This window comes from Chlorocebus sabaeus, chromosome 14, assembly GCF_047675955.1.
Source record: "Chlorocebus sabaeus isolate Y175 chromosome 14, mChlSab1.0.hap1, whole genome shotgun sequence".
In the NCBI taxonomy this organism is placed as follows: Eukaryota; Metazoa; Chordata; class Mammalia; order Primates; family Cercopithecidae; genus Chlorocebus; species Chlorocebus sabaeus.
In genome coordinates, this window is record NC_132917.1 from 25,550,365 (window position 1) to 25,574,203 (window position 23,839).

General features: G+C 43.7%; 1 protein-coding gene across 1 annotated transcript in view; it reads right to left on the reverse strand.

Moving 5' to 3' along the window:
- Positions 1–8,778, reverse strand: part of ASXL2 (ASXL transcriptional regulator 2) — a 153,952-nt gene extending 145,174 nt beyond the window's left edge. The window contains exon 1 of the mRNA XM_038006656.2: positions 8,376–8,778. Within this exon, the coding sequence (XP_037862584.1) occupies positions 8,376–8,432 (57 nt within the window). The 5' untranslated portion in view covers positions 8,433–8,778. The remainder of the gene's footprint in view (positions 1–8,375) is intronic.
- Positions 8,779–23,839: the final 15,061 nt, after the last annotated feature.

Below are 23,839 nucleotides of genomic sequence, written 5' to 3' on the forward strand. Positions count from 1 at the left end.
AACCCGGGAGGCGGAGCTTGCAGTGAGCTGAGATTGCACCACTGCACTCCAGCCTGAGCAACAGAGCGAGACCCCGTCTCAAAAAAAAAAAAAAAAAAAAAAAATTACCCTGGTCTAGTGGCACACCCCTGTGGTCCTGGCTACTCAGGAAGCTGAGGTGGGAGGACCGTTTGAGCCCAGGAGGCCAAGGCTTCAGTGAGCTGTGACTGAATGCCACTGCACTCCAGTCTGGGTGACAAAGCAAGACTCCACCTCAAAAAAGAAAAAAAGGATAAGGCAGATATTAAATATACAAGCAATGACATGAAAAGATATCCATGATATTCATAAAATAAAGTTATAGAATTTCACGTAAAATAAAGGTATTCCTGTTTGTATACATGAGGTTAAAAAAAAAAAATCCAGAAAGCCATATGTAACTATCAACCAGAGTTAATTTCAGTACGGTAAGTAAATATTTTCAATATTTCAGTATGCAGACTTTCACTTAATTCCCATTTTCAGTATACTGACTCATCTAGAATTAACTCTTTACATACTTGTTTTTTTAAAAAAATAATGAGCCTATATAACTTGAATAGGAAATAAATTTAAAGCAAATAACAGTTTTTAAATCATATTGAGAGTTCTAAAATTTAGTTCATTCAACAACCTTTTAACAACAGTAAAAACATAATAATCCACACTGTACTAAAAATACTAAATTATAAATTACCATAAACTATGAGGATGGCCTCTATGAGATGTAAAAAGAAAGAATACAGAAGTAGAGGGGTATTCAGAGTTTTTTTGTAAACAGGACAAAGATAGCAAGTTTAGTTATATCTTCACACACTGGCCTCCTTCCAGACAGCTTTTGTAGAGGGGGGGAAAAAAAAGTCCCACAGCAAAATTGTCCAGCCTCTCAAGAGTAGATAGAATCTGTGGAGGGGGAAGCAGAAAGGACTTTTGCAAACCTGAGGTTATTTTCTCAACGCCTTTCAGAATTCTACAAGAGATGCAGGAGTAGCAGCAGCAGCACCACCTTTCATAGAAATTTTTAATTTAAGTGTTCAAAAAAGACTCTGTTTTTCCCTCCCCTTCAACAAACTAGGAGGCTTGTGGGCTTTCAGGATAGAGGAATAAAAACAGGACAGAAGAAATTATGAAGTTAACAGAAAATTTTATTTACTTTGGTTTTTGAGATGGAGTTTCGTTCTTGTTGGCCAGCCTGGAGTGCAATGGCACGATCTCAGCTCACAGCAACCTCCACCTCCCGGGTTCAAGTGATTCTCCTGCCTCAGCCTCCTGAGTAGCTGAGATTACAGGCATGCGCCACCCACACCCAGCTAATTTGAAATTAACACAAAATTATGCAGGAGAACTTTAAATAATACGGCAAGAAGAAAGATCAATCAAGCAAAAAGTGTTACATCAAGTCACCTACTACTACTAATAGACTTGCAGAAAGTAATTTCATGAATGTAAACACACACTTGTTTTGAAAATTACGCATTCTGAAATAAATTACAGAATTTCAGAAAAACAATGAGTGAAAATTTTGCATAACAGATCTATGGGATAAATGTAAAGCAGAGATCAGAGGAAAATTCACAAGACCAAAGAGCTACATAAATTAAAAATTAGCAGGGCACAGTGGCTCACGCCTGTAATCCCAACACTTTGGGTCCATTGTGAGAGCCCAAGAATTGGAGACCAGGCTGGGCAGCATGGCAAAACCCCATCTCTACAAAAAACACAAAAATTAGCCAGGCATGGTAGCGCGTGCTTGTGGTCCCAGCTACTTGGGAGGCTGAGGCAAGAGGATCCCTTGAGCCTGGGAGGCGGAAGCTGCAGTGAGCTGAGATCACACCACTGCACTCCAGTCTGGGCAACAGAGCAAGACCCTGTCTCAAGGGGAAAAAAAAAAAATTAAAACTTAAATAAATTCCCAACTCAAATAGCAAGAAAGATAACAAAGGACACCAAAACAAAGCCTAAGAGTAAAATTGTAAAGGTATAAGTGAAAACTAATAAGGTCAGAGAACAGAAAAACAATTCATAAACAAAATCCATTTATTTGGGGGAAAACAAAAGCACCCACAAAATAGATAAATCACCAGCAAAATTAATAAAGAAGAAAAGATAGTAATACAAATAAACAAAGTAAGCATTGATAAGGGAGAAATAACTATAAAGAAAAATTTTAAATTATAAGAGATTATTTTCCACATCTTTAGGCAATTAAATTTGAGAATCTCTATTATATGGATAACTGTTAATGAAAATACAGTTTACTAAAATTGACCCTAGTAGAGAGGATGCTTAAGCAAACTAAGTTCCACAGAATAAACCGACAAAATTATTAAGGAATTAGCTAACCAAAAAGCACTGAGCCCAGACAGTTTCTCAGGAGAATTTTTTTTTTTTCCCAGAAGTCTCTTTATTGGCTCTTGGAGGGTTGTAAGTTCTTTTTGTTTTTTTCCCCAAGGGTTTTTGGGGAACAGGTAGTGTTTGGCTACATGGATAAGTTCTTTAGTGGTGATTTCTGAGATCTTGGTGCACCTATCACCCGAGAGGTGTACACTGTACCCAATGTGTCGTCTTTTATCCCTCATCACCCTCCCACCCTTTCCCCACCCAGAGTTCCCAAAGTCCGTTGCATTATTCTTATTCCTTTGCATCCTCATAGCTTAACTGTTGCAGTTTCTCTATTTTTAGCCCATGCCAATGCTTTCTCACTAATGTTTATGTAATCAATGAGCCAAGATTCTGCCCGGTTTTACTTTCTATAATTCGTATTATAAAAATTGGCCAGGCACAGTAATCTCAACTACTAGGAAGGCTGAGGCAGGAGAATCGCTTGAACCCAGGAGGGGGAGCTTGCAGTCAGTCGAGATTGCACCACTGCGCTCCAGACTGGCAACAGAGTGAGACTCTGTCTCAAAAAATAATATTTCCATTTTCTACGCTTCCTACATCAAAGTAATTAGCCTATATTTAACAGAAATTTTCTATCTTCCACCTTATTTTCTAAAGTTAAATAAAGATAAATCATCTAAATATCTGATGACACCCTGAGGATTTTAGCAGTGACAAAAGTTGTAAGTGACAAAAACCAAAATCTTGTGTACATTCAAAACAATAATTAACCAATGAATGAAGTCTATATATTTAAAACAAAAAATACTATGCAGCCATAAAAAGGGATGAGTTCCTGTCCCTTGTAAGGACATGGACGCAGCTGGAAACCATCATTCTCAGCAAACTATCGCAAGAACAGAAAACCAAATACCGCATGTTCTCACTCATAGGTGGGAACTGAACGAGATCACTTGGACACAGGAAGGGGATCATCACACACTGGGTCCTATTGTGGGGAGTAGGGGGGTAGGGATAGCATTAGGAGATATACCTAATGTAAATGACAAGTTAATGGGTGCAGCATACCAACATGGCACATGTATACATATGTAACAAACCTGCATGTTGTGCACATGTACCCTAGAACTTAAAAAGTATAAAAAAAAAAATTAAAGCAAAAAAAAAAAACAAAAACTTTTTCTTCAGTCTACAAATTACATCCCAAAGATCTACACTACAGGTTATGTTCCTCATCTCTAACACCCACACCTTGGTTCTCATATTTTTTTATCATTTTCCTCCCAAAAAAAACCACCCAATGTCCCTTAAGTGTATAATCCCTAAAGTCTGCCTCTCTATCCCTTCCACCTACAATCACACACACATTTATCCTTTTGGGACTCTTTCGCCTTTTAATGCTTCTCTACCCACGGGTAATGAGGGAAAAGTCAAAAAGCAAACAAGATCAATAAGACTGCTATTTTCAAAGTTCTGCTTTGCAAAAACTGCTAAAACCCTCAGGATGTCATCAAATATTTAGATGATTCATCTTTCTTTTTAATGAGCCTAATTTTGAACATAGTTCTAAAGTCAATGCAGGCAGGGTGCAGTGGCCCACATCCGTAATCCTAACAATTTGGGAGGCCGAGGCAGGCAGATCACTTGAGTCCAGGAGTTCAAGACCAGCCTGGGAAACTTGGCGAGACCCCGTCTCTACAAAAAAAATTTTTAAACTTAGCTGTGGTCCCGGCGCAGTGGCTCACACCTGTAATCCCATCACACTGGGAGGCCGAGGTGGGCAGATCACTTGAGTACAGATGTTTGAGACCAGCCTGGGCAACACAACGAAACCCTATCTCTACAAAAAATAAAATCAGCCAGGCATGGCGGCGCATGCCTGTAGTCCCAGCTACTTGGGAAGCTGAGCCAGGAGGACTGCTTGAGCCCAGCAGTCAGAAGTTGCAGGGAGCCAAGATCACGCCACTGCATTCCAGCCTAGGCAACCAAGTGAGACCCCAACTCACACACACACAAAAAATTAGCTGGGCATGGTGGCACACATGTGTGGTACTTAGCTACTCCATAGGCTAAGGAGGGAGGAGCCCTTGAGCCCAGGACATGGAAGTTGCAGTGAGCCCTGATCACAAGACTGCACTTTAGCCTTGGTGACAAAGTGAGACCCTGGCTCAAAAAATAAAATAAAGTCAATGTAATGGTTCTCAATATCCCTGGTTAGCTACAAGTTTTTCAATTTAAATTGTACTAAACACTACACTGTTTATCTCTCACTTAAATAATTCATTATCACCATCACTACTGCCCTTAAAATTTAAAACATGCAGCTGAGTATGCGGGACCACACCTATAATATCAGCACTTTGGCAGGCTGAGGCAGGAGGATCACTTGAGCCCAGGAGTTTGACATCAGCCTGAGCAACATAGGGAGACTCTGTCTCTCCAAAAAAAAAAAAAATTTAATTAGCTGGGAGTGGTGGCGCACGCCTGCAGTCCCAGCTACTAAGGAGGCTGAGGCAGGAGGATCGCTTGAGGGGTTGGTTGAGGTTGCCATGAGCCGCCATCGTGGCAGTGCACTCCAGCTTGGGCGACAGAGCAAGATCCTGTCTCAAAAAAAAAATAAAAAAAAGTAAAACATGTGAAACTGCTAACTAAATACTAGAATGCTTTTTATAACTAGCATATTTAAATAAGACAAATTTAAGATCAACAGGGAGGCAGTCCAGTGTAGTGAACACGCATTCAAGATCAGCTGAATCGCAGCTCCATCACCTTTCCCTGGTATCCTTAGTTACTGGAGCCAGTGTATACATTCAAGTTTATTTTATCAGCCTTTTGGCATAATCTACTATTATATAATAATTATGAAGCCAGGCACAGTGGCACATGCCTATAGTCCCAGCTACTTGGGAAGCTAGGGCAGGATGATCACTTGAGCCCAGAAGTTCAAGGCTTTAGCGCACCACAATCACACCTGTGAAGCCATTGCACTCCAGCCTGGGCAACATAGCAAAACCCATTCTAAATAAAGAAATAAAATTATAATAATAATTATTATTATGAATCTTACTATTTTGTTTAGTTTATACTAACCTTACATCAAACCATGTAGCACTTCCACATATATACACACACCCCATATCATCCCAGTATCACATACTGACATTTAATGTGTTGAATATATCTATTGCTATATTATTGGTCAGGAAAACAACCCTATTTTAATAGTACTCTCTAAAACATGATCGTTCTACAATGGAGGTACCAAAAACACATGAAATAAGAAACAGACCCTTGCTTCCTTGATGAAACTGTTCCTCAAACACCTGACATCCTAATGCGTAAGAAATAAGTTTAAGCCTTAAAACCTCTTTTCCTATTCCTTTGTATCTAAATACTAGCATTCTTATTTAGGTCAAAGTTACTTTCATTTGTCAACTCACTAATTTTCTGATTTCATTATTCTGCAGTCTGAAATATTACAAATGTACCTTTGCCTAGTCCTTCTTTTATTTTCATCTATTTATCCTAAAAACATAAATATTTTGAATACCGAGATTTAGTTTAATTCCCTCACTTATAGGTAATAAAATAACCCTCCAAAACTAAGAATGTTTTCTAGATTTTGGCTATTAGAAAAAGAAAAACTTTAGTGTCATCATTCTCTTTCTAAAACACATTTTCACTGAGACTGGGGCTTTATGTATTTGCCAGAATCAAAGAAAAATACCAAGCTACTAATATACTGGTCCCCTCAAGAACTCTACTAATCAAAGTAGTCTTTCCATCTTTTAAATACTATTTTTCACATAGCTAGCTAGGGCATGAAATGAGCAAATATACTAACATAGGAAAAGCTAAGTAGTTGCAGACTAATTTTTCCTATTTGTCACAATCTCCCAATGACTATTTTATCAAAGGAATCATAATGCAAAAAACACTCTAAAGAGTCTAGAAACTTCTCTAATATTAGTGCTCTGAGAGGCCAAGGCAGGAGGACTGCTTGAGCCCAGGAGTTCAAGACTAGCCTAGCCTGGGCAACATAGCAAGACCCTGTCTCTACAAATTTTTTTTTTTTTTTTTTGAGACGAGTCTTGCTCTGTAGCCCGGGCTGGAGTGCAGTGGCCGGATCTCAGCTCACTGCAAGCTCTGCCTCCCGGGTTTACGCCATTCTCCTGCCTCAGCCTCCGGAGTAGCTGGGACTACAGGCGCCCGCCACCTCGCCCGGCTAGTTTTTTGTATTTTTAGTAGAGACGGGTTTTCACCGTGTTAGCCAGGATGGTCTCGATCTCCTGACCTCATGATCCGCCCGTCTCGGCCTCCCAAAGTGCTGGGATTACAGGCTTGAGCCACCGCGCCCGGCCCAAAATATTTTTAATAAAAAAAAAAATTTTAAAGATCCTAGGAACTTAAAATTAATTAGCATAAATTAGGGTCCAGGTCTGCTTACCTATAATTAAAATTCATCATGCTTCTTTTATTAACAGAAAGAGGTCTTCAGGTATCCACCAAGTGGAGAGTAAAATAGTCCTCTGTGGGGAAGCAACCTCTACACCATCAAAAAAAGTATAGGAGTCTTATCTTTTAGAGAGAAACTTCTAGCACAGGAAGATATACCAAGATATATTGTAAGTGAAAACACCCAGAAAAGTAAAATGTGCTATTATTTCTTAACTTTTTTACATTTCCAACTAAGAGAAATAAAAATTGAAGACTCATCAACCTCCTAATGCATAAAGTTTACAAAACAAATGCACAAAGTTTACAAACAAATGCACAAGACTGAATAAACAGTATGACCTAGATTTGAGGAAATAAATAAAAGAGACTAGATGGTAATATACCAAATGTTAGCAGATACAGACGAGGGGTGAAATAAATGTGATTTTTTAAAAATTTTCTTTTTTATAATTTTCCAAATTTCCCCACAGTAACATTACTTTCATATTTTAAAAAACCTCATTAAAAAATAAACCATATGACATAAGGGTTCACTAACAAGGGCTATGTTGTCGAAGTATTACTGGCATGATTCACCATTAAAGGGGTGAACACCTCTCACTTTCCACTATTAAAATGTTGTTTAATGCCCTATTACTTTTCTGCTGCATCCTCAACGATGGAATGAACTTCACTATCTCTTACCATTTCATTTCTGCATACAACATGCTTTTAAATTTTTCTTCTTAAAATATGGTAAAAGTTCTCACCAATCCTCAATAGTTCACTTTTTAAAACCTACCTCTAAATTTCGTCATAACAAAATTAGGGGGAAAAATTGTTTTACCCACTAATTACAACTTCATTAGGCCACCATCACTTTGGCTAGGGAAAAGTGAAGGCCGGGTAAACTACACGTCCCACCATGCATTGCTGCCTTGTTCGGAGTAGGTCTCTACGGAAACAGGAAAAAAAAAAAAATTCTACAAGTCCCACCTGTTACTTCGTTTCTAAACACCTCCTGCACTTTCGGCTCCAACACCAAACAAAAACAAAAGCCTCGTGATCTCACGTCTGCTCCGGGAGCCAGACAAGCAGGGGGCCCGGGGTCATAGGCATGTCCGCTGTAACGGGTAAATTCTATCCAGCTCCAGCGCTCCCCTCTCCTTTCCGGGGCTGGATGCACGCACAAGCCTTCTATCTGCATCCAATGGGGGCTCTCCAGCCGCACAAGGGACAAGAACCGGTTACCGTGCAAGCACCACAGACTTCCCCGTGACAGGGCGAGGGCTACCACAGAGCAGAGGTGATAGCGACGTGACCCCAAGAGACAGCCTCAAAACACTGAGGACTCGCCGCAGACGCCGAGAGAAGCCACGGCCCCGCGGCTATCACGTTCCGCCAGGCGCCTCCATTCCCACAGGGATCGCAACCCCGACACTAACCGCCGCCCTCTCCGCGCGGTTTTGTGCCCCCTCAGCTGGGTCGCTGGGCCAGTGACCTCCCTTCCCCTGCGACTGGCGGACGACAAGGGAACGAAATCCTCCCGGCCTTCCCCTTCGCCCCCTCCCCCTTACCGTCTTGGCGGCCTCCGCCCAGGTCCTGCCCTTCTTCCTACGTCCCTTTTCCCTCATGTCGGGTCTTGAACTGACTGGGAGGTTCCCGTGTCCGGGCTCCGGCCGCCCTCCCTGCCTGCTCTGCCCTGCGCTGCTTTTCCCGCGGTGCCGGGAAAGGTGGGAGAAAAGGGAAGTCAGGCCGGGGGGGCACCCAAGCAGAGGAAGCGGCGGGGGTGGTGCGCGGGGGGGTCTATGGGGCGGCCGGTCCTCCTGCTGCCTTTGCCACTGCTACCGCCGCTGCCATATTGGGTTCTTACTGTACAGGCTCCCGCTACGGTCATGTGACTTCTCCCGCGCGGCCGTCACTACTGTACGCAGCCGGCCGCGCGAACGAGCGCGGGCGCGCCCCCGCCTCCCAAGCCGGGCCGCTGTGCGAGCGAGCCGGCAGTCTGCGGTACCTCGCCACGCCCCCACCCTTCCGGTCTCCGCCTCTCCGCAGGAGCATGCGCGCGAGGGAGGCCCCGGCAGTAGCTGGCGTCTGACGCCCGGCGCTCACACCAACAGCGAGTATCTGCCTGCGGAAGCGGAACTTGTTCCATCCGGGAAAGCTTACTGAGCTGATCCCGCCTCGTGCGAGGCGCTGCATGAGCTGTGTAGACCTGGGGAACTGACCTCTTACCTCAGTGGGTGACTCTGCCAACTATCACTTTAGATAAGCTCTGCGTTTGTGTTTTCTCATTTATTTGCATTTTTACAAAGGTTATCTTTTTGAAGATAGGCAACAATTCTCATCTACCTATTAACCCCATTCGATAGGCGAAGCAACTGAGATTGAGTGACTTGCCAAACTCACAAGTCTGGGATGTAGAGACACCAAATATTGCCAGCTCAGAGCCCTTTCCATCTCCCCAGAAAGCCTCAAACTTAGGTGACTGTTTTTAAGGCCCCTGGTAACTGCATCCACGCTTTTACATGTGAAGCTACTCATCAATGACAGAAATGGTGTCTTCTTTATTTCGATGAGCTCAGTCCCTAGCATAGTGCCTGTACATATCAGGCGCCCAGTAAATATTTGCTGAATGATTCAGACATTTCTGTGGTCAGAGACCATTATTTGTAGTATCCATAACAGCCTTCTGAAAGATCCAGAATGTGGCATCTTCTCTTACATCATCTACGCCTTGATACTTTGCAAAGTAAGAAGCATGTGGTAACACCTGCTGATCTCACCAATCCACCTGCTTCCAGAAGCTGCTTCCAAACAATCTAGTAAATTTACTATAGTGTGAAATAGGACTGAGGATTGGATTGCCCCTTGGGAGGAAAGACAGATGAGAGCACTGCTTAAAGTTTATGGATGCATTTCAGAAGTTCATGGACTCCCTAAAACTATGAACTATATTTTGTGTGTGATATGTGAATTTTTTGAGAAGAGGATTCATAACTTTTCCTCTATTTTTCAAAAAGGATCTGTTGTGCCAAAAAAAAAAAGAAAAAGATAGGGAGTTTGAGAGGCCATCTAGAAGTATCTAGATGCTTCCTTATATTTCCCTTCAGTCATGGATCAAACAGCCAATTTCAGCAATTGATATGGATGTATTTTCTGAAATGTCTTTGATAATTCATAGCCCTATCCATTACACAGGTAGCATGTACCACCTCCCTCCAAAGCTTATGTCTGTAGTCTAAGAAGGCCTTCTCACCAGGTGTAGTGGCTCACGCCTGTAATCCCAGCATTTTGGGAGACCGAGGCGGTCAGATCACTTGAGGCCAGGAGTTCAAGACCAGCCTGGCCAACATGGAGAAACCTCATCTCTACTAAAAATACAAAAATTAGCTGGGCACAGTGGCATGCGCCAGTAATCCCAGCTACTCGGGAGGCTGAGGCAGGAGAATCACTTGAACCTGGGGGGCAGAGGTTGCAGTGATCGTGCCATTACACTGCAGCCTGGGCAATAGAGCAAGGCTCAGTCGCGCAAAAAAAAAAAAAAAAAGAAAGAAAGAAAGAAAAGAGAAAAGAAGGTCTTCTCCATCCCTGACTGTTGAGTTGAGTACAGCTTACCACCCAGTCCTGTTGTTTGGTCCTGGAGCCCCAACTGGTTTTCAGACCCTCCTAGGCCAGATAATCCAACTGTCCTTACTTTGGATTTCAGGAGCTCTATCCCCAGGTTTTAATTTCAAAGGTAGGGATTGTAATGTTGTGGTTCCTACTTCTTAATCTTCCACAGATACAGATAGTTTATTATTATTATAAAAGTATAATTCCCCAGAAAGTATTTTGTCCCCATGTCTATTGATTGAATTTGTTATGTGTATTTGCATCTCTCTCGTCATCCCCACCCTCCTTCTGGATTTCCTTAGATATTCTGTTTCTATTCTCACCCTATTCAAGCCCATCCTACAGGGAATGCCAAATCTATCTTCTTAAAACTCCACCCACTACCCTACTAAGATATCCTCCCTAGTTCTTGATTGAGTCACAGTTTCTTAGCTTTACAGATATAGTTTCTATAATCAACTTAGTTATCCTTTGATTTATCTCTGGTTACTTCCATCAGCATTTGCCACTCCCCTGAATACCCCTACCTCTACTTTTGCCTCTTCATTTAACTAATAACATTGCTTCATATATCATGTAAAAATTATTGGCCACCAGTTGCATTCTCACCTTGCCTTCAATCCCTAAATTTACCCATAAGTTCACGCATTCTAACCGCCGCCTCCTCCTTACCATAGCCTAATCCCTCCTTTAATGTACTATATACAGGACACTATCCTTTCTCATCTTTCTTGGAATGTTGTTCCATTTTTTTCATTATTTTCTAGTTCTGATACCCCTCCACCTCCTTCTACAAGCATATTCAAGACACTTCCAGCTTAAAGAAGTCTCTTTACCCTACAACCCTACCGTACCAAATTATTTTTCCTGTCTTTCTTGCCCATAAATATCTTGAATGTGTGGCCAACACTCACCATCTCCACTTTCACAGCTTCCACCCACTCCTCTGCCCTACTAAGTGTAACAATGCTTTACATCTACGAATAAAGGTCTGACTCTTTTGTGGTAAAGTGAATGACCTGCTTTGACAACTTTAGCTTAGTGTACTGCAGAAAATGAAATCAAGAATTTTTAGGCTACAGATATTCAGCCCCAACCCCTTCGAATGCTTTATGTTGGAATCCACATGAGATTTTTATTTTCACAATAAAATTCACCTTTTTTCATCTTTACCAAACTGCTCATTATAAAAATTTTAGATATTTGTTTTGTCTGTGGAAGCAGAGACTGAGCTTTGACTTCTTGTGCAAGTTATATATTGGAGTCCTCTCAGAAGAAACCTGTAATGTTGTGAGGGAAGCATCATAAAGAAGGGAAGAAGCTGGCCAGGCACAGTGTCTCATGCCTGTAATCTCAGCACTTTGGGAGGTCAAGGTGGGCAGATCACTTGAGGTCAGGAGTTCGATACCAGCCTGGCCAACATGGTGAAACACGGTCTCTACCAAAAAATACAAAAATTAGCTGGGCGTGGTGGCTCACAGCAGTAGTCCCAGATACTTAGGAGGCTGAGGTGGGAGAATCACTTGAACCTGGGAGGTAGAGGTTGCAGTGAGCCGAGATCGTGCCATCGCACTCCAGCCTGGGCAATAGAGTGAGACTCTGTCTCAAAAAAAAAAAAAGAAAAGAAAAAGAAAAAAGAGAAAGGAAGAAGCTAAGAAAAGGCTACCCTACCCTCAGCCTCCCAACTTGGTTGAGCATGAATGGCCCCTCGTTAAGTATGTCTCCTCTGTAGAATCAAACTTTTCACTCAGATGAGATAGCATCAGGTCTAGACTTGGCAAAGTTTGGGACAGGAAGCACTAGCAAGCCCATTTGGCTCTCACACAGAAGCTGTTTTATCTTCAACAGTTTTATTATGAATGTGATATTTTTATCTCCATCTGCTTGTCTCCTCTAGATATCTTTCCATTTTTTTGTGAAACTTGGGCAAGTTGACACCCTCAAACTCCAACATATAGCATAATTTTAAATAGTTACATAGCATTCCATTGTTTGGATTATGTACAATAATTTTATCTAGTCTCCTATAGTTAACATTTCAGTGCTATTATAAATAATCCTTGTATACAAGGGTTGCCACTCAGTTGTGGAAAGAGATCTAAGGAATATTAATTAAAGTGAAAGAGGCAAGGTATAGAAGCAAATGCATAATAGGGTTCCTTTTGATGAAAAAAATGGAGGCGTAAGATAGACTTTTTTTTTTTTTTTTTTTTTTTTTTTGGCTACAAGTATCCAAGCCCCCTTCCCATATTTGGAAATTTCCCACCCACTACAGAAATTGAAAATACCTACCCTCCCTTTTGGGTAGGGCATAGGAACACGCCCTAGGCTCCACCAATCATTTACTTCTGCCCTAGACATTGAATCCGACATTAGTAATATTCAGGATCAGTGATGTCAGTGATACAAGTTGCAGAGTCTTCAAAAGGCCTGTTCTGCAGTGGTATTTTGGCCACTATTTCTGTTAGTGGTAATTTCCAAGGTAGGATCACTAGATCTCCTACAGATTCTGTAAGCCATCTAGTTTTTTTGTTTGTTCGTTTGTTTGTTTGTTTGTCTTTTTCAGGCAGAATTTTGCTCTTGTTGCCCAGACTAGAGTGCAGTCATGCGATTTCAGTTCACTACAACCTCTGCCTCCCAGGTCCAAGTGGTTCTCCTCCTCAGCCTCCTGAGTAGCTGGGATTACAGGCACTTGCCACCACACCTGGCTAGTTTTTTTGTATTTTTAGTAAAGATGGAGTTTCACCATGTTGACCAGGCAGATGTCCAACTCCTGACCTCAGGTAATCCACCTGCCTTGGCCTCCCAAAGTGCTGGGATTACAAGTGTGAGCCACTGCACATGGCCTAAGCCATCTAATATTTTTTTTAAAAAGGCCAGGCACAGTGGCTCACACCTGTAATCCCAGCACTTTGGGAGGCCGAGGTGGGCAGATCATGAGGTTGGGAGATCGAGACCATCCTGGCTAACATGGTGAAACCCTGTCTCTACTAAAAATACAAAAAATTAGCCTGGCATGATGGTGGTGGGCACCTGTAGCCCCAGCTACTCTGGAGGCTGAGGCAGGAGAATGGCGTGAACCCAGGAGGCGGAGCTTGCAGTGAGCCGAGATCACACCACTGCTCTCTCTGGGCGACAGAGCAAGACTCTGTCTTAAAAAAAAAAACAAAACAAAAAAACGGTGTAGCACCAGGGGTTGGGGGGCTAAGGGAGGGATACCATTAGGAGAAATACCTAATGTAGATGACAGGTTGATGGGTGCAGCAAACCACCGTAGCATGTGTATACCTATGTAACAAACCTGCACAATCTGCACATGTATCCCAGAACTTAAAGTATAATAAAAAAATTAATTTTTTTAAAGTGTACAGCACCTTCCCCTTCACTCTCTTTTCCTCCTGCTCCAGCCATGCTTCCCCTTCACTTTCCACCTCGATTGTAAGTTTCCTGAGGCCTCCTCAGCCATACTTTCTGTACAGCCTGTGGAACTGCAAGGCAATTAAACCAATTTTCTTTATAAATGAATTTCTTTATAGCACTGTGAGAATTCAGAATTTCTTTATAGCACTGTGAGAACAGATTAATACAAGGTACAAGATGAAAATGGACTTCATCTGCCTTACAGTCCCATTCACGAATAGCTTTGAATGACAGGAGTGAAGGGACACCCTTCCAGTGTGCAGAGGTTCAGGCAGTGTACTGGATTATCTGCTTTGTGTGGAAAGAGAAATGGCCCAAGGTCAGAATATAAACAGATTCATGGTAGGTGGAGAATAGCTCAGCCAAGTGGTCAGGGTCATGCAACAAAAAAGACTATAAGATCAGAGGTAATGAGGTTGGGATAGAGATATGTGGATGAACCTATGAACACAAAATATAAATGCTCATTTTTTTTTTTTTTTTTTTTTTTTTTTTGAGACGGAGTCTCGCTCTGTCGCCCAGACTGGAGTGCAGTGGCCGGATCTCAGCTCACTGCAAGCTCCGCCTCCCGGGTTCATGCCATGCTCCTGCCTCAGCCTCCTGAGTAGCTGGGACTACAGGCGCCCGCCACCTCGCCCGGCTAGTTTTTTTTTGTAGTTTTAGTAGAGACGGGGTTTCACCGTGTTAAATGCTCATGTTTAATGCTCATATTAATACTCACCAGAAAGCATAGAAGAACATTGGCTGTGTATGGTGGCTCACACCTGTAATACCAGCACTTTGAAAGGCTGAGATGGGAGGATCGCTTGATGCCAGTAGTTCAAGTCAAGCCTGGGCAACACAGCAAGACCCTATGTCTGCAGAAAATAATGTGTGTTTGCCCTTTTTTTTTTTTTTTTTTGAAATGGAGTCTTGCTCTGTCACCCAGGCTGGAGTGCAATGGCGTGATTTTGGCTCACTGCAACTTCTGCCTCCTGGGTTCAAGCGATTCTCCTGCCTCAACCTCCTGAGTAGCTAGGATTATAGGCGCATGCCACCAAGACCGGCTAATTTTTGTATTTTTTGTAGAGACGGGGTTTCACTGTGTTGGTCAGGCTGTTCTCAAACTCCTGACCTCGTGATCCGCCCGCCTCAGCCTCCCAAAGTGCTGAGATTACAGGTGTGAGCCACTGTGCCCAGCCGAAAATAATGTTTTAAAAATTAGCTGGGCATGGTGGCATGCACTAGTGGTCTCCACTACTCAGGAAACTGAGGCAGGAGGATCACCTGAGCCCAGGAGGGTGAGGCTGCAGTGAGCCATGATCACACCACTGCATTCCAGCCTGGCTGACAGAGCAAGACCCTGTCTCAAAAAAAAAAAAAAAAGCATAGAAGAAGCACAAAGCACTAAGCAAACAAACAGGCAGAATGACTCAGCCAGTTGACATCAGGCAGCCTCTGTCATTGACCACTCCAGTGGTACATAATTCATCTATGAACATAGTAGACGTGGTGGCAGGCATGGAGGCTACGAATGGACCCAACATCATGGGTTCCCACTCACCACTGAACTTTTACCTTCTACTGCTACTGAATGTCCAACCTGCCAGCAAGAAGGATGAAAACCAACCCTCTGATGTGACACCATCCTTCAAGTACACCCATCAGCCACTTGGAGGTAACTTGCCTACAGTAGACCCCTTCACCTTACAAGGGGCAACAATTCATTTTAACTGGAATATGCATATATTTCAGGTATGAGTTTGCCTTTCCCACTAATAGAGCCTCAAAGTGGTGCTCAGCCAGCACCACTTTCAAGAGCTTACAAAATATCTGATCCATTGATATGGGATCTCATATAACAGTGCATCAAAACAAAGAGCCTTTTTTTTTTTTTTTGAGACAGAGTTTTGCTCTTGTTGCCCAGGCTGGAGTGCAATGGCACGATCTCGGCTCACTAGACCTCCGCCTCCCAGGTTCAAGCGATTCTCCTGCCTCAGCCTCCCTAATAACTGGGATTACAGGTGCATGCCACCACGCCCAGCTACTCTTTTGTGTTTTTAGTAGAGACAGGGTTTCACTATGTTAGTCAGGCTGGTCTCGAACTCGTGACCTCAGGTGATCTGCCTGCCTTGGCCTCCCAAAGTGCTGGGATTGCAGGTGTGAGCCACCACTCCTGGTCATAAAGAGGCCATTTTATTTATTTATTTATTTATTTATTTATTTATTCATGATTAATAGACTAGGCAGGAATACATATAGTCATCATTGCCAGACTTAATATGAAAGGTTAAATGTTCCATCCAATTTTCCTTCCCGGATAAGTTTTTCTTTCCTATCTGTCAGTTTTGAAAACATTATACCAGAAGAAGAGGGGCCTAAATCCACACAGAGTTCCCAAGAGTGAGTTTTTAGATGTGGGTCTGAAATTAGAATAGACATTTGCTGATCTTGGATAGGTCCAACGAATCAGGGCAGGATCTTCGATGACCCCTCAGCGGTTGGGTTCGTTGTTCTGAAGCAGGTACTCTCATTTCAGCCGAGAAAGAGCCCATTTTATAACAAAGAAGATATGGCAGTGCACACATGACTTTGGGATCTTCTGGTCCCGGGGGCTTTATTTTTCAAAAAGCACGTAATTCTTCAAGTCATACAGCTATCGAAGATACTAATTGAATTTACAGTAGACTGCTGTCATCCTAACTACGCAGAAACTTTTGGCCTGATTAAGCAATGCCATGGCCCACTCATGGCACACTGAGAAACCAGGGCAGAGATGTACCCTGTGAGGATAGACACCACCCTCAAAAACACATATAGCTGCTCTAAATCAATGACCAACATATGGTGCTTTGTCCCTAATAGGTAGAATACATGGGTCTGGAAACAAAGGGGTGGAAAAAGAAATGGCTCAGCTTTATGCATCCCATCCCCTCAGCTCTGGGCTCTGTGAGTTTAGAAATTCTGATTTCCAAGGGGACTGTTTCCACCAAGAGGCACAGCAAGAGTCCCACTGAACTTTACAGTTACTGCCTGAGCACTTCAGACTCCTGTGTCAAGGGACCAGACAACATAAAGAGAAGTCACCACATTGTCGGGGTAATTGATCCTGATCTTCAGGAGGAAGTAGGGGCCACACATGGTGGCTCATCCCTGTAATTCCAGAACTTTGGGAGGCCAAGGTGGGCAGATCACTTGAAGTCAGGAGTTCAAGACCTCATGGCCAACATAGTGAAACCCCATCTCTACTAAAAATACAAAAATTAGCCAGGCGTGGTGGTACATGCCTGTGGTCCTAGCTACTCAGGAGGCTCAGGTGGGAGGATCACTTCAGCCAAGGAGGCAGAGGTTGCAGAGAGCTGAGATTTTGCCACTGCCCTCCCGCCTGGGCAACAGAGCAAGACCCTGTCTCAATACAGAACAAAACAAAACAAAAAAAAACAACAACAAAAGAGGAAGTTCAGATTCTGTTACATGACGGAAGCTGAAAGGACCCTGTTAGCTGTCCTGAAGGGATCCCCTGAAAGGATCCACTTAGCTGTCCCTTAGTACTCTCTTACCCAATTTTGTTAGTAAATGGTACATCAGCCACAGCTTTAAAAAGGATTGTTAACTAGGCGCGGTGGCTCACACCTGTAATCCCAGCACTTTGGGAGGCTGAAGTGGGTGGATTGCTTGAAGTCAGGAGTTTGAGACCAGCCTGGCCAACCTGGTGAAACCCCATTTCTACTAAAAATACAAAAATTAGCTGGGTGTGATGGCAGGCACCTGTAATCCCAGCTAGTCGGTAGACTGAGACATGAGAATTGCTTGAGCCCAGGAGGCAGACGTTGCAGTGAGCCAAGATTGCGCCACTGCATTCCATGATTGTTAGCAAGTGCTTCGACCCTTTGGTCATGAAAGTCTGGGCTGCATCACCAGGCAGGCCGCCTAGACCAGCAGAGGCACTAACTGAGGGGAAGAGGAATCTGCATTTGGATAGTAGAGGAGGGAGACAATGAGTAGAGTTGCAACCTTGAGATCAACTGCAGTGGTGGAGGCTGTCTTTTCCCCCGCTCTCCTCTCCTTATAAACTTCCCTCAGGGGAAGAGGCCCACCAGAATCCAGGAAGAGCTGCTCCCAGAACCCACGCAATAAGTAGTTCCAAGTGGACTGTATGTAAAACTCGAATTCACTTCCCATCCTCCCCTTCAGGACTGAGATACTTACTCTCCCAGCTGTTGGGAATTTTCTCTGAGACTTGCCTTAGCTGAAGAGAGTCATTCTGCTTCAAATCACTTCTCAGGGCAGCTTGTATCCAATATGTTGGAGTATAAAGGCCTGGCCACCTCACCTTGTCTTAGGATGACCCTGAGATGCTAGCCTGGCTTCAGAGCTCCCCATAGAGTTGGCTGAAACATTTGCTGAAAGCGTAGCAGAGCCCAGCTTCTCCATCTGCCCAATCCTGCTTCCTTCACTTCCTCCACAGGTGTTGATCCTGAAGGCACCCCTAATGAACTTCCCACATGCTAGCCTACTCTGCAACCATGCTGGTGGGTGTAAATAAAATTTCTGGAAGGATACACAAAATAATATTAAAAGTAAGTATCTAAGGGTAGTGGGGAGTTTGGAATTATGAAAAGAAGATTTTTCGGCCGGGCGCGGTGGCTCAAGCCTGTAATCCCAGCACTTTGGGAGGCCGAGATGGGCAGATCACGAGGTCAGAAGATCGAGACCATCCTGGCTAACACGGTGAAACCCCGTCTCTACTAAAAAATACAAAAAACTAGCCGGGCGAGGTGGCGGGCGCCTGTAGTCCCAGCTACTCGGGAGGCTGAGGCAGGAGAATGGCGTAAACCCAGGAGGCGGAGCTTGCAGTGAGCTGAGATCGCGCCACTGCACTCCAGCCTAGGGGACAGAGCGAGACTCAGAGACTCGGAGTCTCGCTCTGTCCCCTAGGCTGGAGTGCAGTGGCGCGATCTCAGCTCACTGAAATCTCCATCTCCTGGGTTCAAGTGATTCTTCTGCCTCAGTCTCCCGAGTAGCTGGGACTATAGGCACATGCCACCAGGCCCAGCTAATTTTTTTTGTATTTTTAGTAGAGACGGGGTTTCAGCATCTTGGCCAGGTTGGCCTTGGACTCTTGACCTCATGATCCACCTGCCTTGGCCCCCCAAAGTGCTGGGATTACAGGCGTGAGCCACCACACCCGACCGTGATGGTCAATTTTGTTATATACTTTTTACCACAATTAAAAGTTTAAAAAAAAAAAAAAAAAACTTTTTAAAGGCTGGGTGCAGTGGCTCACACCTGTAATCCCAGCACTTTGGAAGGCCAAGGTGGGCGGATCACCTGAGGTCAGGAGCTTGAGACCAGCCTGACCAACATGAACCCCATTTCTACTAAAAATACAAGAAAATAGCTGAGCGTGGTGGCACATGCCTGTAACACCAGCTACTTGGGAGGCTGAGGCAGGAGAATCGCTTGAACCGGGAGGCAGAGGTTGTGGTAAGCTGAGATTATGACATTGTACTCTAGACTAGACAACAAGAGTGAAACTCCATCTCACAAAAAAAAAACAAACCACCACCACCACCAAAAACCATTTTAAACCATTTTAAAGTATACAGTTCAATAGCGTGAAGTATATTCACATTGTTGTACAATAGATCTCCGGAAGTTTTTCATTTTGCAAAACTGAAACTCTGATCCATTAAAGAACAACTTTCCATCTTCCCCTATCCCCAGCCCCTGGTAACTTATATCATTCTATTTTCTACTCCACGAGCAATTTTTCAATCAATGATTAGTAATGCTTACTTAGGACCTCGACGGTCTTAGAGCCTATTTTGTGAGGGCAACATAGCTCCCATAGAAGTCCATTTTCTCACATTCACAATCAAGATGAAGCACAGTACCTATTTTGTAGTCTGGTTCCCATTTGGATTCAAGGCTGGTATCCATTGCCAACATTCAAGAGTAGGATGCTATATTACTCACCATTGTCTTTTTAGCTCAGTGAAGAATACCTGGCACAGTGGTCCACAAACTTTTGGATGTCATGGACAAATTCATTCTTTTTTTTTTTTTTTTTTTTTTTTTTTAGTCAGTAGTAGCGATGTGTGCCTGGAGGCCCAGCTACTCAGGAGGCTAAGGTGGGAGGATCTCTTGGGGCTAGGAGTTTGAGGCTGTAGTGCGTTATAATCATGGTTGTGAATAGCCACTGCACTCTAGCCTGGGCAACATAGCAAGACTCTGGCCTAAAAAAAAAATATGCACAAATGCAATTTTTTTTAATAGACAGATGACTGACATAAGATGTTCAACTCTTTATTCATATAAGTAAGCATATTTTTTGTTTGGTTTGTTTCATTTTGAGACAGGGTCTCACTCTGTCACCCAGACTGGAATGCAGTGACAGGATCAGAGCTCACTGAAGCCTCGAACTTCTGGGCTCAAGTCATTCTCCCACCTCAGCCTCCCAAGTAGCTGGGACTACAGGTGCATACCACCACACCCAGCTAATTTTCCATTTTTTTTGTAGAGATGGGGTCTCACTGTGTTGCCCAGGCTGGTCTCGAAATGCTGGCCTCCGAGATCGCGCCACTGCACTCCAGCCTGGGCAACAGTGCAAGACTCCATCTCAATAATAAATAAATACATAAATAAATAAATAAAATAAAAAAGAAATCCTGGCCTCAAGTGATCCTCCTGCCTCAACCTCCCAAAGTCCCAAAGTGCTGGGATTATAGGTGTGAACTACAGCACCTAGCCAGTAAACGCATTTTAAATAATTGACTCCTATCTATGATCTTCATAATTTTTAGGAAAGGAAAGACATTTAACAGCAACCAGCTAGAATAAAAGTTAGAAGAACATAAGCTCAGACCAAAAGACAATATGTTGTTTTTTCTCCCCTTCTCTCTCCAATTCTGTCTGATGGCATTGCAAAGACAATTTCTTTTTTAAGGAAAATTTTATACCCTCACAGATAGTAGAACCAGTATCAATTCCAGGGGGACATTGATTGTTTTAAAAATGTGATATTGGACGGGCGCAGTGGCTCATGCCAGTAATATCAGCACTTTGGGAGGCCGAGGTGGGCAGATCACCTGAAGTCGGGAGTTCGAGACCAGCCTGGCCAACATGGCAAAACCCTGTCTCTACTAAAAATACAAAAATTAGCCAGGCATGGTAGTAGGTACCTGTAATCCCAGCTACTTGGGAAGCCGAGGCAAGAGAATCGCTTGAACCAGGGAGGCAGAGGTTGCAGTGAGCCGAGGTCGTGGCACTGCACTCCAGCCTGGGCAACAGAGCGAGACTCCATCTCAAAAAACAAAAACCAAAAACCAAAACAAAACAAAAATGCAACATTGGATGGGTGCGATGGCTCACACCAGTGATCTTAGCACTTTGGGAGGGTAAGGCAGACGAATTGCTTGAGCTCAGGAGTTCGACACCAGCCTCCTATTTAATAATAAATAAATAAGTAATATTAAGTGGCATAGTATGAATATGCCAGAGCACAGGGCTGCTGAGGCCCTCATTAACTCTGCCCTGGCCACAGACTTTAGCTTTGACCAGTTTACCATCTCACTCCTGCCTTAAGTTATGTCATGACCAGGAGACAGACTGTAGGTGGGCCCCATCCAAAGTCCTTGTGTCTGATCCCCTATGGTTCAATAGCAGTGACCACACAGAGAAAGAGGTGCTAGAATCTGACTGCCTGGGCTGGAATTCCTTCTCGTGAGTATATTCTACTTATGAAAACTTGGGCAAGCCACTTCTTTCTTCCTTTCTTTTATTTTATTGTATTTGAGACAGGGTCTCACTCTGTTGCCCAGGCTGGAGTGCAGTGGTGTGATCACAGCTTACTGCAGCCTCGACCTCCTGGGCTCAAGTAATTCTCCCACTTCAGTCTCCCAAGTAGCTGTGACCACAGGTGCATGCTACCACACCTAGCTAATTTTTTAATTTTTTGTAGAGACAAGGTCTCATCATGTTGCCCAGGGTGGTCTCCAACTCCTGGGCTCAAGTGATCCTCCCATTTTGGCCTCCCAAAGTACTGAGGTTACAGGCATGAGCCACCACACGTCGCCTTACTTAACTTCTTTAAATCTGTTTCCTCTGCTAAGTTTGTTGTGGCGTCTGAATGAGGTAATACATGTAAAGTGCTTGGAATAGCGCCTGGTATATTGTAAGCCATTGGTTTACTATTGTATTTTTGTTGTGGTGGTTGTTGTTTGTTTGTTTTTTGAGACAGAGTCTCGTTCTGTCACCCAGACTAGAGTGCGGTGGCATGGTCTCAGCTCACTGCAACCTCTGCCTCCTGGGTTCAAGCAATTCTCCTGCCTCAGCCTCCCAAGTAGCTGGGATTACAGGCAAGTGCCACCGCACCCAGCTAATTTTTGTATTTTTAGTAGAGATGGAGTTTTGCCATAATGACCAGGCTGGTCTCGAACTCTTGACCTCAGGTGATCTGGCTTCCTCGGCCTCCCAAAGTGCTGGGATTACAGATGTGAGCTACTGCATCCAGCCTGCTATTGTATTTTATATATTACACATGGACAGAAAAGAAGGCAAAAGTAGACCTTCTCTTCTTCCCTCCTGCAGAATGTTTGAATACCTGGCTGTCACCATTTCTCTACTGAACTGTTATCATTCCTCTACTTTTTAATTTTGTATTAATTTTTTTCTTTTTTAGAGATGGGGTCTTGCTATGTTGCCCAGACTGGTCTGAAACTCCTGGGCCTAAGCATGCTCCTGCTTCAGCCTCTTGAATACCTGAGATTACAGGCACGTGCCACCAAACCTGGCCATTTTTCTACTAAATGCAACAAGATTTAGCTTACTTGGTGACCTGGCCAGCAGAAGCCTGGAGGAAAAGAGAAGAAAGCAATTAACTACTGAATGCCTGGCATATACTGGACAATTTATATGAAGACTTGAAAATTGAGGAATTTCTCAAGAAATATTTCCTTTAGGGACAATTTCTCCCAACTAGTACGATGACCTTGAAATAATCAAATCAAGTCAATTAAACAGATTAATTTAGTATCTTTCAACCTTGAGCCAAATACAAAGACCAGAAAGGAGTATAAGACTGCAAAGCGGTGGCCAGATACAGTGGCTCACACCTGTAATCCCAGCACTTTGGGAGGCCAAGGCGGGCGGATCACGAGGTCAGGAGTTCAAGACCAGCCTGACCAACATGGTGAAACCCCGTCTCTGCTAAGAATACAAAAATTAGCCGGGCACGGTGGCACACGCCTATAATCCCACCTACTCAGGAGGCTGAGGCAGGAGAATGGCTTGAACCCGGGAAGTGCAGGTTGCAGTGAGCCAAGATCGTGCCACTGCACTCCAGCCTGGGCAACAGAGTGAGACTCCATCTTAAAAAAAAAAAAAAAGAAAAGAAAAGAAAAAAAGACTGCAAAGCAGTAGGTGCAGGGACAATGTCTGCCACGTTCATTTTGTATTTGCGGTGCATCTTGTGATACTTGCTTTTTTTTTTTTTTTTTTTTTTTGAGATCTGTCCTCCAGCCTGGGCAACAGAGCAGACAAAACCTCTTCTCTACCAAAAATACAAAAATTATCTAAGCATGGTGGCATATGCCTGTAATCCCAGCTACTCGGGTGGCTGAGGCTGGAGAATCGCATGATTCTCCTCCGGGAATTGGAGGTTAAGTGAGCTGAGATCATGCCACTATACTCCAGTCTAGGTGACAAGAGTGAGACTCCATCTCCAAAAAAAAAAAAAAAAAAAAAAGACAAGGTCTCCCTCTGTTGCCCAGGCTGGAGTGCAGTGGTGCAATCTTGGCTCACTGCAGCCTTGACCTCCCAGGTTCAAGCAACCCTTCCACCTCAGCCTCCCAAGTAGCTTGGAACTACAGGTGTGTACCACCATGCTGGGCTAATTATTCTAATTTTTATAGAAATCTTGTCTCCTTATGTTGCCCAGGCCGATCTCGAACTCCTGGGCTCAAGCAGTTGGCCTGCCTCGGCCTCCCAAACAAAGCTCAGGGATCACAGGCGTGAGCCACCACGC